The 15,891-nt window shown below is 41.4% G+C and overlaps 1 protein-coding gene across 5 annotated transcripts in view; it reads left to right on the top strand.

Moving 5' to 3' along the window:
- The window catches only part of Ddi2 (DNA damage inducible 1 homolog 2), a 41,561-nt gene that overhangs the window by 5,176 nt on the left and 20,494 nt on the right, over nucleotides 1-15,891 (top strand). For 4 of the 5 annotated variants that reach the window (XM_074081278.1, XM_020173230.2, XM_074081283.1 and 1 more), the window contains exons 2-5: nucleotides 5,435-5,564; nucleotides 8,422-8,658; nucleotides 10,671-10,797; nucleotides 14,093-14,220. In XM_074081278.1, the coding sequence (XP_073937379.1) occupies nucleotides 5,435-5,564; nucleotides 8,422-8,658; nucleotides 10,671-10,797; nucleotides 14,093-14,220 (622 nt within the window). Of the gene's footprint in view, nucleotides 1-5,434; nucleotides 5,565-8,421; nucleotides 8,659-10,670; nucleotides 10,798-10,829; nucleotides 11,320-14,092; nucleotides 14,221-15,891 lie in introns of those variants that run through there. The other variant, XM_074081279.1, reaches the window with a different exon arrangement.

The raw sequence follows: 15,891 nt of genomic DNA, 5'->3' as shown, positions 1-15,891 counted from the left end.
TAAGAATGCTAGTAATGTATTGTTAAGATTTGTTACCCTGGCTTGCCTAACAAGCACAAGGCCCTGAGTTCAATGAACTTCAGTAACACCAAGAAATAAAAACCAAAACAGTAGGGCTGGGTTATAGCTCAGAGATAGAGCCCTTACTTATCTAGCATGAGTGAAGTCGTTTTTGATCCCCAGCACTGGGGGGAATAAAAAGATGTTAATTGAAGGTTCTCATTCAAAGACCAGACAATATTTAATCTCCTGCTTAAAAGTTTTGGAGTTGTATTAATTAGTGTATTGTTAAATGTTAAGATTAGAATTCAGTGTCTAGGGTGCATCCTCTGGAGAATTAGCAGCTGTGCCAGTTCTGCAGCTGTAGCAGAGTATGGAGTCTCTGTTGTATGTTCTTAAAACTGGCACAAGGTGGGTTTTGTGTATTGTAGATTTTGAGCTGTATGGTATGCGTGGTAGAACCATCACCAGTGCTGTCACCTGCATTCCTTCCTTTTTGTTGGTAGAGATTTGAAGTCATTTGTCTAACACATGCATGTTAAGTTGGAAGATCACATGGATTTATTTACTTTGAGAATTAAGATGCAAAAATGATTGTCTTAAAGCCAGGTATGGTGGTCAGCACCTGTAATTCCAAGCACACAGTAGATTAAGATAGGAAGATCTGCACTTTCAAGGGCATGCCAGTCCACGTAGCGGAGATCCTGCCTCAAAAAAAAAAAAAAGTCTGTCTTGGACTCTGAAGCCTATTTTAACAGAAAAAATTAGTTCTTTGTCACGATTATAATTCCAACTAAGTTTTTGTTTGTCCCTTCTGCTTTTTCTTTTGGTTTGGTTTGATTTTTTTGAGGCAAAGTCTCGGCAGTACCTCAGGCTGGCCTTGTACTCACAGTCTATCTGCCTCAGCCACCTGAGTCCTGAGATAAACATGTTCATCACCACACCCCGTGGCTCCTGTCAGTTTGAAGAATGTTTGCTCTTCACCTAGGTTCTTGTCTAGTATTTCTAAGAAATTCAAATTACTTGATGTTAGTGACTACCTGGGCCTTACAGGTTTAATGTTAGACCATGCCGCCTTCCTTCAAAAAATGATACTGTCTGCTGGGGAATGACATGGCAGCTACACAGTGGAGTAGTAAACGGGGCAGTGTGGCATGTACAGAGACCCAGGAATTGACAGTGGTCTCTTCTTCTCTCTCTCTCTCTCTCTCTCTCTCTCTCTCTCTCTCTCTCTCTCTCTCTCTCTCTCTCTCTCTCTCGTGTGTGTGTGTGTGTGTGTGTGTGTGTGTGTGTGTGTGTGTGTGTGTGTGTTTCCGTTTCCTCCTTCCTTTTGTAGTGCTGGAGATGGAACCCAGGGCTTCGTGCATGCTAGGCAAGTGCTCTACCACTTGAACCACACCTCTAGCCTGCCAGTATTTTTTCATGTCAAGGCCAAGGACAATATTTTGATCTTCCTGGTGGATATGAGACCTTAGTGATGATGCATAGCTTAGTAACTCTTGTTAAAGTCACCCAGCTAATTCATGAGGCCTTTTTTGGGGTTATGTTTGAGAAAGTTGTATGTGGTACTAGAGAAGATTGGGGGCTTTAATGTCAAGCAGATAGGGTTCCAGTCTCAGCCCTCTAATAGCTGGGTGCCTCAATATCTGTTTCTCCATCCATAAAATTGGACAAATAATGCCTTTTTTGTAAAGTGATTGTGAGGCTTAGCAAGAGGATAGGTGGACTAAGTGGGAGACTGAGAACCTGACTTGGGCCAGCTTAGTGAACTCACACAGTGGTGGCATGAAAAACAGCTATAAATCAGCAGTGTCTTGTGTCACAGACTACTTTAAATAAGCTATCTTAATTTGGCTTTCTATGTAGTATGTCCAACACAAAGAGAATTCAGTGATCTTGTGAATAGGATATTTATTCATTTATTTATTTAGCAGTGCTGGGGATGGAACCCAAGGCCTCATGCATGCTAGGCAAGAGCCCCTGGAATTACTCTCATTCTCCTGAGTTTTTTATTTGTTTGTTAGCAGTACTGTGGTTTGAACTCAGGGCCTATACCTTGAGCCATTCCACCAGCCCTTTTTGTGGGGGGTATTTTTGAGATAGCGTCTTACAAACTGTTTGCCTGGAGCTGGCTTTGAACCTCGATCCTTCTTATCTCTGCCTCCTGCATAGGTAGGGTTACAGGTGTGAGCGAGAGGCACCCAGCTTCATTCTCCTGTGTTTGAGTCCTTGTTGGAAATGAATTTTCTCTTATGAATACAGTTACAACATTTCTGCCCCAGGAACTAATCATGTATCCTCTTAAAGATACAACAGTTAAATTTCTGTACCTGAGAAGTTAAAGAGCAGGTTGTAGACTACTGGTGACTTCATTATGGTGGTTTCACAATTTTATTTTTCTTTTTTTTACAGTATTGAGGCTTGAACTCAGGGCCTTCACCTTGAGCCACTCCACCAGTCCTATTTTTGTGAAGGGTTTTTCAAGATAGGGTCTCTGGAACTGTTTGCCTGGGCTGGCTTCAAACCACAGTCCTCCTGATCGTTGTCTCCTGAGTAGCTAGGATTGTAGGTGTGAGCCACCGGCACCCAGTGGTTTCACAGTTTTGATACTACCTAGTAAAAGCCTGCTCACTTGACATGTCTTTTGGTGGGATGCTATTTATTTCTTTGTTGCTTTTATTTTTGATGGTACTAGGGATTGAACTCAGGGCCTTCCTCTTGCTTGCTAATCAAGCACTCACTTGAGATCCACCCTCTCCCAACCTTTTTGATTTTTTAATTTGTTTTGTTGTTCCCTGAACAGCATCAAACTCCTCCTCTCTATGCTTCTCCAGTATCTGGGACTCACATGTCACCCCACCCAGCTTGATGTGCCTCAGGCTGCATATCTCAACTTGTGACCCCTGTCACTTCTGGTATAATTATTGTTGTTTTTTCCATGCGTTTCCACAATGTCTGTATTGCTTTTTTTTTTTTTTTGTGGTACTGGGTTTTGATCTCAGGGCCTACTTCTTGAGCCACTCTGGTAGCCCTTTTTTGTGATGGGTTTTTTCAAAATAGGGTCTTGGAAACTATTTGCCTGGGCTGCCTACAAACCCCAGTCCTCCTGATCTCTGCTTCCTGAGCTAGGATTGCAAGTGTGAGCCACTGGCACCCAGCTCTTGTTTTGTTTTTTTTCAAAGAGTCATATCAGTTTTATTTGTAATAGCCCCAATAGGAAGCAATCTAAATGTTTATTCATGGTAGAACAAGCAAATGAATTGTGGTATGTTCATTAATGCTATAGTATATAAATTTTTTTCTTTTCTCCAATTTTATTAGGATATATTCATTGTACAGGGGGGATTTATTGTGACAGTTCTGAATATTTCTGCATTGTATACACTGTCCCGTGTCCCCGTCCCCGTCCCCCACCGCCACTGCCCACCTGCAGTTGATTCCAGTGGTTCTCCCCCCCCCCATACTGGAGGTGGAACCGCTGGTGTCGTTTCACTATGAGCTATTTATGTGCTTAAGTAAGGGTGTATGAAGAGTGTCAGTTGCGATCTGTCTTAGATTGCTGGTTCAGGGTGAGAACTTAGAGTGCTTTTTTCTAGTCATGTGTAAAACTTGTATGATGTCTGCAAATCAAATTTTTGCTCATCCCCAGAAAGACTTGATTTTGAAGGGTTAGTTCTTTCGTCAGTGCAAATTTTGAAAGAAGATATGACAGAATCTTTTTTTTTTTTTTCCTCGTTTAAATGCTGTACTTTCAGTTTCTGTACCCAGGTAACCTGACCAGGAGAGCTTTGAGGACAGGTGGGGGAACATGGTAGATTGATAGTATTGCAGAAAGAACTGGAAGGGACAGCTGTAATAATTATCTAGTCCTAACTGCTTGCTTGACAAATAGGATATGTGAGACTGAGTGAAAGGCTCCTCCCAGGGAATTACTGGCAGAGTCGGAACACAACTCAGGTTGCTCAGTTTACATGTGACGCTGTAAAGAAGAACACCCTTCAAAGCCTGAGTTTATTCTGAATGCCTCTGTGAAGAATATACTAGTACGAGGCAGGTTTTACATTCCTTTATGGTAAAATTATAGTATACTTTGTGTGTCTTACTCTTTTTCTTTTACAATACGTTATCTATTTTTGTGTTCCCAGGCTTTCTTCAATGTTCGCTTACATACCATAAAAATAGTTTTATTAGTAGTATCTCCCTAATACTACTTTTCTACTTTTAATTGTTCTTTCACTTTTACTTTCCCCTCATGAATATAAGATTGATAAACTTGGAGGTGGTAAAAGAAAAGGAAGAATTGCAGGAAGGGTGGTGGATTGTATCTAGACCTGCCAATGTACAAGCCACTTTAAAGTGTTCACGTTGTTTATTAGTAGTTGGCATACCAAGAGTGTCATTGCTGTTTTCCCTGATACTCAGAATTAAATCTAAGATTATATTTACTACCATAAATCATTAATCCTTTAATACACCAAATATTTGAGCATCTGTTACATAACAGGCTCTGTCCTAAGCATTTATGATAATGGTAAATGAAACAGTCATTGTTCCCAAGTTGCTTTACATTTTTAGTGGAGCAGAAAGACAATAAACGAATAGGCAAGTAAATATTTAATATATTAGGTGAGGGTACTTTTTACTTAAAATTTTTTGTGTTGCTGGGGATGGACCAGGACCTCATACATGATAGTCAAGCACTTTTAACACTGAGCAGTATCCATCACCCATGGGTGAGGGTACATTTTAAATAAGGTATTAAGGAAGAGCTCTGAAGAGGTGGTAGTGTTTGATCATAGACCCAAAAAAGGGATAGGAAAATGCTGATGGAGTGGCTCAAGTGGTAGAGTGCCTGCCTAACAAGTGTGAAGCCCTAAGTTCAATCCCCAATACTGTCCAATAAAAATGCTCAGGTAGAGAAAGGAACAAGAGACGGCCCTGGGAGGAAGTAGTATTGAGGAACATCAATAATAGTGTGAGGTGAGGTCAGAGAGGGAGCCAGAGACCAAATTGAGTCTGGTGGGTGAGCTAGGTGTTCAGAAGGACTTTGGACTTCCTTTTAGGTATAATGGGAGTGGGAATCCTTTGGAAGAATTTTGAATGGGAAGTGACTTTTTTTTTTTTTTTTTGATGGTTACTGGGGTTTGAACTTAGGGCTTAATACTTGCTAGGTAAGTGCTCTACCACTTGAGCCACTCCACCAGCCCTTTTTCGTGTTGGGTATTTTTGAGATAAGGTCCCTTGAGCTATTTGCCCAGACTGGCTTCAAACTGCAATCCTACTAATCTCTGCCTCCAGAGTAGCTAGGATTACAGGCATGAGTCACCAGCACCCAGTGGGAGTGATACCTGATTAAGAGGAAAACTCTGCTCCTTCTACTTTGCACCACGTTACTTCTCAGTGCTTTATGCTATGAAATCTTTTCTTCTTGTAGATTGTCCATGCTGAAAGACCTCTCACAGACAACCACAGGTCACTGGCTTCTTACGGCTTGAAAGATGGGGATGTTGTGATTTTACGACAGAAGGAGAATGCAGACCCTCGACCTTCAGTGCAGTTCCCAAGTAAGACATCGCCTAGTGTTTAGCATCCTTGTGGTTGTTTTTTTTTTTCTCTTTCTTGGTGGTGCTGGTCATTTTAACTGAGGTCCTTGTGCTTGCTTGGCAGGTTTTCCACCATTTGAGCCACACCCCCCCAGCCCTGTTTAGATACTCTATCGTGGGTGTCAGTAGATATAGAGCATAGTGGTCCTGGGATTTAGATTTTATTTCGATTTGGTCTACCAGGGTGTAGATCCTGATTCTGCCTGCTCTGTAACCTTGGATAAGATACTTGACTTCTCTAAGTCAGTTTCCTCTTCTGTAAGGTAGTATAGTAATTAATTCCATTTCTAAGAACTAATGTGAGAATAATGCATGTGAAACCTTTGGCAAGTAGCAAACCCTCAGAAAATGTTACCTTTGTGTCATCAGTAATGATACTGTTGAGAGACTGTTAGCCTGTGATGCTTGGGTGACTTCTACTTCTTTGAGGATGGCTATCAGGCACTTTGACCTTTTATTTCAGTTGGTTCTGGGGAAACCTCTTTACAATTGTTTGTCAGATGACACTCAGATTTGTTTATTTCTTTAGGTGGTAATAGGGTTTGAACTCATGGCCTCACTCTTGCTAGGCCACTGGCACCCAGCCTTGCTCTGGTGCTCTACCACTTGAACCACTCCACCAGGGTATTTTCGAGATAGGGTATTGTCTCTCGAACTATTTGCCTGAGCTGGCCTCAAACCACAGTCCTCCTGATCTCTGCCTCTGCCTCTCAAGCAGCTAGGGTTACAGGCATGACCCACTGGCTCCTGTCATAGTTCTATAAATCTTGATGTAGAACTAACTGATGAAATGTGCTAGTGGTTCCCCCCCCCCCACATCCTGTCATATTGTGGTAGAGTTTCCACACAGTCCAACCCCAGGGATTTGAACCTGGCACCCTAGACTGCTAAGCAAGTGTTCTACCACTTGATTTACTCTGCAGAGCCCACAAAATTCTTCTGTTGTTGGTTTGTTTCAGATTTTTGATTATTTTGGATTGTACTGGGGTTGAACTCAGGGCCTCTTGCTTGTTGGCCAAGGCATGTGGTAGGCTTTTTTTTTTTTTTTTTTTTTTTTTTTTTGTGGGACTGGGGTTTAAGCTCAGGCCTCATGCTTGCTAGCTAGGCAGGTACTATTACTGCTTGAGCCACTCCACCAGCCCTTTTTTGTGATGGGTTTGTCAAAATAGGGTCTTTCGAACTATTTACCTGGGGTTGGCTTTGAACTGTAGTCCTCCTGATCTCTGCCTCCTGAGTAGCTAGAGTTACAGGTATGAACCACTGATACCCAGCCTTGCTCTGGTTATTTTGGAGATGGGGTCTTATGTACTACTAGTCCGGGCTGGCCTGGATCCAAGATCCTCCTGACCTTAGCCTTTCAAGTAGCTAGGATTAGAGGCATGAGCCACTGGCACCCGGCATGGTGGTAGAATTCTTTAAACATTGTTTAGCCTAGAGGTCACCTAGTTTTAAAGTTTATGGTAACAGATGATAAGTGTCTTGGGTGATGACAGACTCCAGCTTGGAACACAGAGCTTCCATTCATCCTGAAACCAAATCATAGAAGACCAACAAATTCTGGCTCCATCACATCTTGATTATACTAGTCACTTGAGGTCACTGCCTCAGTCAGTAAAAAACAAATCTTCCTTTTGCTGATTTGGTGAGATTCTTAGTACTAGAGTCACTTTTTTTGGGGGGTAGGGAGAGGGGTGTTTAGTTTTTTTGTATGCTGTTCCCAAATGGACAAGACAGCTACTAGGTTGTTGCTTAGGAGTTGGAGAGAAGATATGATATATAATCAGTTTCTCAAAATTATTCTAAAATAAATGGACTCTTAAGATAATGTGTAATAGGGGTGGAGATATATTCGCCCTGCCCGTAACTGGTATAGATTAACTCCTCTAACAGATCCTGCCTTTCACTTTACCTTTTCATTGGCTGAGTGTTTGATGTTTCTCTCTCTCTCTCTTCCTTTGTCTGTCACTCAAAACACACACTAGCTGCCGGCCAGTCCATTTGAAGGCAATAGCTGGTTGAACCCATGCTGTGAGACTGAAACCTTACACCTGAATTTTAAGCATTCCCTTTTCCTATTTGAGAAACAAAGGGCTTCAGGATACTCCCAGACTTGGGACAAGTTTAGTTAATTAAGTATATTTTGAGAATTGAAATAATGTGGATTTAAAGTACTTTGACCATGTTCACCTCTTCACCCTTTCATTTTACCCTCTCCCATTCCACTTGTACCCACCCTCAAACAGGACATATTTTACATTCCTTTTTTGTTGTTTTTAGTGGAACTGGGTTTTGAACTCAGAGCTTTGCACTTGCAAAGCAGGCACTTTACTGCTTGAGTCGTACCAACCTGTACCATTTTGTTCTGGTTATTTTAGAGATGGTGTCTCGAGAACTATTTGCCCTGGCTAGTTCTGAAGAACCATCTGTAGTATTATGCAATTTAGTTATTGGGACTGGTTTTAATTTTTTAAGAACATAAAGCGGGCTGGCAGAGTGGCTCAAGTGGTAGAGTACCTGCCTAGCAAGTGCCAAGCCCTAAGTTCAGAACCTAGTACCACAAAAAAAAAAAAATTGGTATCCATTCTGGGATCTTTTGTAAGCCTAAAATTTGTAATTACCACCTTTGCCTGCCACTCCTTCTATTCTTTCCTGTCAGTTCACTCTCAGACCATAGTCTTTATAGTCAAAAGTCTGTCTAAGGAAGAACAAGGGGGAAGGTCATTAGAGTGTTCGCAATGACCTTATGAGCAAGTATTCTGTGTCCTTCAGAGCTTGTTTTTATGGAATCTGAGTAAATTTCATTGGTCTTCTCCAACAGATTTACCCCGGATAGACTTCAGTAGCATAGCTGTGCCCGGCACATCAAGTCCCCGGCAGCGCCAGCCACCAAGAGCACAGCAGCCCCACTCATCTCCTGGAGAAATGGCATCAACTCCTCAGGGCTTGGACAACCCAGCCTTGCTCCGAGACATGCTACTAGCCAACCCACATGAGCTGTCCTTGCTGAAGGAGCGCAACCCACCCTTGGCTGAAGCTCTGCTCAGTGGAGATCTTGGTAAGGTTTTGCCTCTGGAAGGCTGTCAGGCTGACCTGAGGTAAAGTAGCAAATGTGAATGGACTTGAGCAACTAGTCTGTCTTGTGATTTGCTGAACACATCACTTGTTTGTGAGGGCATGTAAATTAGTGCTGATGTCAAAGGCTGGGTTAAATGGCAATAGTAATGGAATTCTAGAGCTGAAATCCATCTAGATTAGTTTACTTTTTTTTTCTTTTTTTTTTAGCAGCACTGTTTTGTTTAGTTTTGTTTTTGTTCGGTGGTACTGGGTGGTTTGAACTGAGAGCCCCACACTTGCTAGGCAGGTGAGCCACTCTGCCAGCAGGTACTGATACTGACCTGTTCACTCAGACCTTTAATTAAAGATTACCAGCAAACCAGCCAATCCCAGCTGTGAAATGCTTTCCCATAGCACAGCTGCTGTGTTGCAAAATGAAACCCCATCTTCTTCCACCCTAAGTTTAGGTAGTAACAGGGTTGTTGCTAGCAGTTTGTTTGGAGCTGTAGTTGAGCCATTCTTTCATTAAACAGAACATTTAGGGGTTTTCTTTTCTTTTTTTTTTCCCAGTATTGGGGATTGAACTCAGGGCCTTGTGCATTCTAGGCAGCACTGTACCACTGGAGCCATACTCTTGATCTTTTCTTTGTAGTTTTTTGAGATAGAGACAGGGTTTCTCTAACTTTGTCTGAGTTGGCCTCAAACTTCAACTCAGCCTCCCAATGCTGGGATTATTACAGGTGTGTGGCACTTGTAGTCTTCTTAGTTATAAAGTTTTCTGTTTCTCCTGTTTTACCCTGGAGTTAATGAAGCTGTGCTGATGAAATTTTAAGCCATACCAGGCACTTAATAACTCATTCTTCAGTTGACTTTTTTGTTTGTTTATCCTGTTTTTGTGGTGGGTTTTTTTTGTTTTGTTTTTTAATTTTTGTGTTGTTGGAATTTGAACTCAGGGCCTTGTGCTTGAAGCACTCTACCACATGAACCAAGCAGCAGCCTGTTTTGTGAGACAGGGTCTTACAAGTAGCCCAGATTGACCTTGAACTCACAGCATAGCCAAGGCTGGCCTCAAACTTGTGGTCCTCCTACCTTGGCCTTCCAGGTGCTGAGATTATGGATGTGTACTACCACACCTGGTTTAAGACTTAAAATTGAAATGTTTACTTGCAGAGAACTACACAGATTTTAAATATACAGTTCTTTGAGTTTTGACAAACTTATAACTCTTGTGTCATGTTTCTTTCACTTAAAGATTTTTAGATCCATCATGTCTTATCAGTAGTTCATGTGACCATTACCTTGGTTTCTTTAGTTTTGTTATGTCAGCATTATCTAATTGCCAAAGAGCATGGTGATGAGTAAAAATGGCAAATGGATTTTTATTGTTACATCACTAATAGTCCTGCCTATTTTCCATGAAGACACAAAAAATATTGATAGACTGAACACTGATTTGCGCTTAATTTATCTGGTTTAAGGCAGAGAGTCTTAGAAACGAAATGAGACTGGAAGAGGAAGAAGACATACAGTGTTCTCTTTTGTTCTTAGGTAATAGGATAATGAGGACAGCGTGGAGTGGAAACATGTATCTGCCATACAGATTGTCATTCCTCACTGGTTTATATTGGAAGGTTGTTTTATCTGAGTTGAAACAATATAATCATCAATTTCTTAGAAGAATAAAAAAAGTTACAAATACTGTTTCTTTATACTGAGTTTAAGTAAGTGTTCATCTTTTACAGTGTGTTTTGAGAAATCTTTTGGTGTGGGAAAGTACTGATAAAGAATGAAAATGCAGCTTCTAAATGTATCGGATGGAGTATCCAGAACAATGTTAAGTGACAGCAGAGAAATGTTCTTGTTTCCAGCGACCAAGCTTAGGCTTACAGGATTTGATTTGTAACCATGAAAACTGCTGACATAAATATTTGAAATGAATTATAGCACATTTTAAAAAAGAAAAAAGAATGAAAATAGAGTGGAGTTGAAGATTTCCCTCCCTTATTTCTGTAGAGAGGTTTTCCAGGGTCCTAGTGGAGCAGCAGCAGGACCGAGCCCGGAGAGAGCAAGAAAGGATTCGTCTCTTTTCTGCTGATCCCTTTGATCTTGAAGCTCAGGCAAAGATAGAAGAAGATATAAGGTAATGGTCCGTTCGCCTAACAAGCAAGTCTTAGAGCATTCAGATTTCCCAAACTACAGATCATCTGGCATTAGGTGAACATCTGCCTAGAGGTAGCTTCCCTGTTTCAAGGTTGAGATAATAACTCAAGGAGAATTTTAGGTAATTCTCTCTTTGTTTTCCTCACATTTTGATTGACCATTGCAAAGGTATGAAGGCCTAACTTCATACTTGGCTTTTAGTTCTAAAAATTTGTAAAGATTCTTTGACTAGCACACAGAGAGCATCATCAAAGCCAGGTAGAGTCAAGCAGAAGCCCAATCTGACAGATAGGCTGGTTGCATAGACTGATTTGAAGCTTTTTTTTTTAGACATGTTGTGCATGTCCTGATTAAATCCAGGCCTACAACTCTGCACAAGTGGAACTTTGTAGTCCTAAGTCTGTCTTCTTTCTGATGTTCTTTACTGGCCTCAATGGATAAAAGAGCTGACAGCACCTCAAGTTTCTGTAATGGTTCTCATGTGGGCCTGCATTAAAAGCAGGTGAGAAGCTTTTAAAAATGTAACTGGTTAAACCTTTCTCCCAAATCTGATGAATCAGAATCTTCAGGAGTGAACCTAAGCAGGTACACTGCTAATGCCAGTCTCGGCCACATCACTAGTCACAGCAAAGTGCAGTTTGAATAAAAGGGCAACCCAGTTCCACTTTCATTATTAATTGTGAAAGTTGGAGTCTAAGAACATAATAGTAACAATACTCCTGTCAGACTAAGTAGGATAACCTTTAGTTATTTAAATGAAGCCCAGCTCGGTTGTTACATTACACTGAGTACTCTTTTATGTATTTATTTTTGCTATGCTGGGGATTGAACCCATAGGTATATGCTAAGCTACTCTCAGCCCAGCCCTCTGAATACATTTGAAATAAAAGAAATTTTAATTATATGCCAGAATCATTGACAGCCCTAAGCCATTTGCTCATGTTCTTATTAAGTATTCCCATTAACTGTATCAGAAATTGGCAAATATCTTTGAGACACATTTTATTAGTTAAATTGACCCAGAGAAAAAGGAAGACCAGACCTCCGTGGCTCACACCTATAATCGTAGCTACTTAGGAGGCTAAGATGGGAGGAACTTGGTTTGAGGTCGGCCTAGGCACAAATAGTTTACGAGATCCCATCTCCAAAAGAACCAGAACATGTGAACTGGACGCGTGGCTCAAGTTGTAAGAGTGCCTGCTTTACAACTGTGAGGCTTTGAATTCAGATCCCCATCCCACAGAAAAAAAAAAATAAAGGAAAATGAAGTTGTGTTCTTTCTACTTGACCACACTGCAGCAGTAAGGAGAGCTGAGATAAATTTCAGGAATAGTTGTGTTCAACCTGGGAAGCAAGAGACATGGGAAGGTGTCATCACAAACCTCAATATGGAAGTGAATCAGAGCATATCCTTAGGGTACAGATTTCTTCATAGGGATTGGGCAAAGGAAACAAGGTAATGCATCCATACTTTTTTCGTGAGACTGAGGTTTGAACCCAGGGCTTCACACGTGGAAAGCAGGCACTCTACTGCTTGAGCTACAGTCACACATTTCTCGCCCATGTTGCTCTTGTTATTTTGGAGATGGAATCTCAAGAACTATTTGTGTTGGCCATCCTTGAACTGCAGTCCTCCCAATCGTAGCCTCCTGAGTAGCAAGGATTACAGACATGAGCCACCAGCACCCAGCTTGCATTTATTTTATTTTATTTTATTTTTTATTTTTGCAGTACTGGGGCTTGAACTAAGAGCCTACACCTCAAGCTACTCCACCAGCCCTTTTTTGTGATAGGTTTTTTTGCGGATAGGGTCTCACGAACTGTTTGCTGGGGCTAGCTTTGAACTACAATCCTCCTGATCCTCTGCCTCTACAGTAGCTAGGATTACAGGCACCTGGCCCAGCAACCCCTTTTTAGTGAAAGGTTTTTCGGGATAGGGTGTCTTGAACTATTTGGTTGGGCTGATTTCAAACCATGATCCTCCTGATCTCTGCCTCCTGAGTAGCTAGGATTATAGCACCCAGCTGTATCCATTCTTTTAAAGGAGAAACTCTTTTGGCACTACTGGGATTTGAACTGAGGGCCTCGCACTTGCTAGGCAGTTGCTCTTACCACTTGAGCCACTCCACTTATCCTTTTTTTTGGGATGGGTTTTTTCAAGATAGGGTCTCTCGAACTCTGCCCAGAGTTCACTTGGAACCGAGATCCTACTAATCTCTGCCTTCAGAGCAACTAGGATTACAGGTGTGAGATACTGGCACCTGGCTGCATGTTGAATTTCTAAGGAAATGATTTGATGTACTTGGAGAACTTAAAATACACATGTGCAGTTTTAAGTAGTGAGTACATTTTTTGATCCTCTGCTCCTATGTTAGTACTGTATACTATACTGCTTTTAGACCTCTCAGCGACCCTGTCATATCAGGAAATTATGACCATTATTTCAGAGATTAGAAAACAGCCCTGGAGATGAAGCAGCTGATGCAGTATAAGCATTTGAAATGTCTGTTAAAAAGTCTGTTCAGACTTTCTAATGCTCTGGGAATAGGAAAGGTGTCACATTTGTAGAAATTCTCACTTAAGATTGGAGCATTCTTAGCTGGGCACTGGTGGCTCAGGGCTATAATCCTAGCTTACTTGGGAGGCAGAGATCAGGAGGACTCTGGTTTCAGGCCATCACGTGCTAACAGTTTGTAAGACCATATCTCATAAATACCCAACACAAAAAAAGGGCTGGTGGAGTGGCTGCCTACCAAGTGTGAGGCCTTGAGTTCAAACTCCAATTTAAAAAAAAAAAGAAAAATGGAGTATTCTGGCTGGGAATGGGGGACACACCTGTGATCGTAGAACTTGGGAGGCTGATGCTGGAGGATTGCAAGTTCCAGGCCAGTAAGACCCTATTCCCCCTTTCTCCTCCTCCCCCCCCCCACACAAAAAAAAGTAGCATTCATGAAATTTTAGTATTGTACAGGGTACAAAGGTTTATAACTCTGCTCTTCAGGAGTTTATTTTTCTGTTTCTTAGCTTACAAAGGGACTATTAATTGTTTTACCTGAAGGTAAATTTTACACATTTAGATCTTATGCAGCTCTGTATCTTACCACCTCCTACTTAATCACATGCTGAGGTCCAAAATGCACGTTTTCTTTCCGTGACTCAGCTGCCCTAGTTAAGGCAAAATAGATTTACAAATCTGGTTTTAATGTTGTGACTTTGAAACAGATTTCTCTTCGTGGAAATAGAGCTTTTATTTTCTTGGTTTTGGTTTATTACAGGCAACAGAACATTGAGGAAAACATGACAATAGCCATGGAAGAGGCTCCAGAAAGCTTTGGCCAAGTTGTGATGCTTTATATTAACTGCAAAGTGAATGGACATCCTGTGAAAGCCTTTGTTGACTCAGGTGATATCTCCATCTTACATGTCTCTGGTCCCCTCCAACATCCTGATTTAACATGGGAGAAAGGGAGGTGCTAGTGTCCTTTCAGACAGCAGTGTTCTTTGGTCTGTTAATATGCATGAAAGTTATTGTTCCCTTACTAATCTTCTTGTTGGTAATAGTTTTATTTCTTAAGCCATTACTTTTTTTTTTTTTTTTTTTGGCAGTACTAGGGTTTGAACTCAGAGCCTACATCTTGAGCCACTCCACCAGCCCTTTTTTGTGATGGATATTTTTCAAGATAGGGTCTTACAAACTATTTGCTAGGACTGGCTTCAAACCCCAATCCTCCTGATGTCTACCTCCCAAGTAGCTAGAATTACAGACGTGAGCCACCAACACCCAGCACTTAAGCCATTTCTTAACCAGTTTTGTATTTTGCAATATCTCCTTTGTTTTCCTAACTCCCTTTATTTAGTATCCTCAGTTTCTCAGCCATTTCTTTAAGAAATGGAGAATGATAGGAGCCTAGAAGAAAGAGCTGGATAGGTCTGTGTGCCAATACTCTGCCAGGAGTTGTGAGGCATGCAAGGTTCTAAGGCATGGTTATTGCCCTCAGAGCCTGACAACCAGGAAAGGTGACAGGGAGTTTGCCATTTGAAGGTTCAGGCCACATACTAACTTACGGGCACCTTTTTTGTCTGTAACTCCTGCTTTTTCATAAGAGCCCACTATAAGCATGTTATACCTGTGTGACTGAATGGTCTTACACATCTTAATTCTGGGTATCTCACTTAAGAGTATAAAATAGGATGAGTTCCAATTTTTAAAAAAAAGACTTGCTCAAATAGTATCTTCCTCCATTATTTCTTCCATAAATAGTTAAGCACATACTGTTTCATCTGCCATTATGAGTTTGTATCTTGAGATGCAGACTTTCCTAGGAGAAGTAAATCTGCTGATAAGTCAATGTAAAAGATGTCTGTTGAATGCTGTGTATACTACTTGGAGCTTCAGAGGGCTCCTGTGTGAATGAGAGAAACAAGTACATATGAGACCCCAATACACCTCTCAGTCCTTACTGTGTGCTAGGCACCCTGCCAGGCGCTTAATACATATATCATCTCGGGTTTTTTTTGTAAGACTGGGGTTTGAACTCAGGTCTTCATACTTGCAAAGCAGGTGCTCTACCACTTGACCCACACTTAGAATCCATTTTGCTCTGGTTATTTTGGGGATGGAGTCTCCTTTACAGGAGGCCAAAGTCAATTGAGAGACAGAGAGGATACATCCTAACTAACAACAATCTTAGAGTAATGGGAATATAAGGCTAGAAATAAGCAACGGGGACAGGATGAGGTGATACGTGAGGTAATAGCACTATGGTTCCAAGTAGTCTTACCAAGAGCAGAAACCATTTAAGAATGTTGACCAGATGAAGTAAGTGATTTGAAGGTAGTAATTGAGGAAAACTGCAGACAGGTCATAACTGTTGCCTTGCTTTAAATTACACATCCATGGAGTGGTTTGGAAACCAGAGAGGTAAGTCCACATGCAAGGGAAAGGGTCATAGGCCAATAGCTATGGTAAATAGGAAGGTCAGAAGCAGCAAAAGTTGCATCAACCTTATTCAAAGTTTTGGTGCAGAGTTTGAGAACAGAGAGGAGGCAGGCAGGCACCTCCTCCTGTGAACCA

This window comes from Castor canadensis, chromosome 7 (assembly GCF_047511655.1).
Source record: "Castor canadensis chromosome 7, mCasCan1.hap1v2, whole genome shotgun sequence".
Taxonomy (NCBI): domain Eukaryota; kingdom Metazoa; phylum Chordata; class Mammalia; order Rodentia; family Castoridae; genus Castor; species Castor canadensis.
Note: the sequence above shows the minus strand (reverse complement) of the source record. Positions and strands in the feature narration are given on the sequence as shown.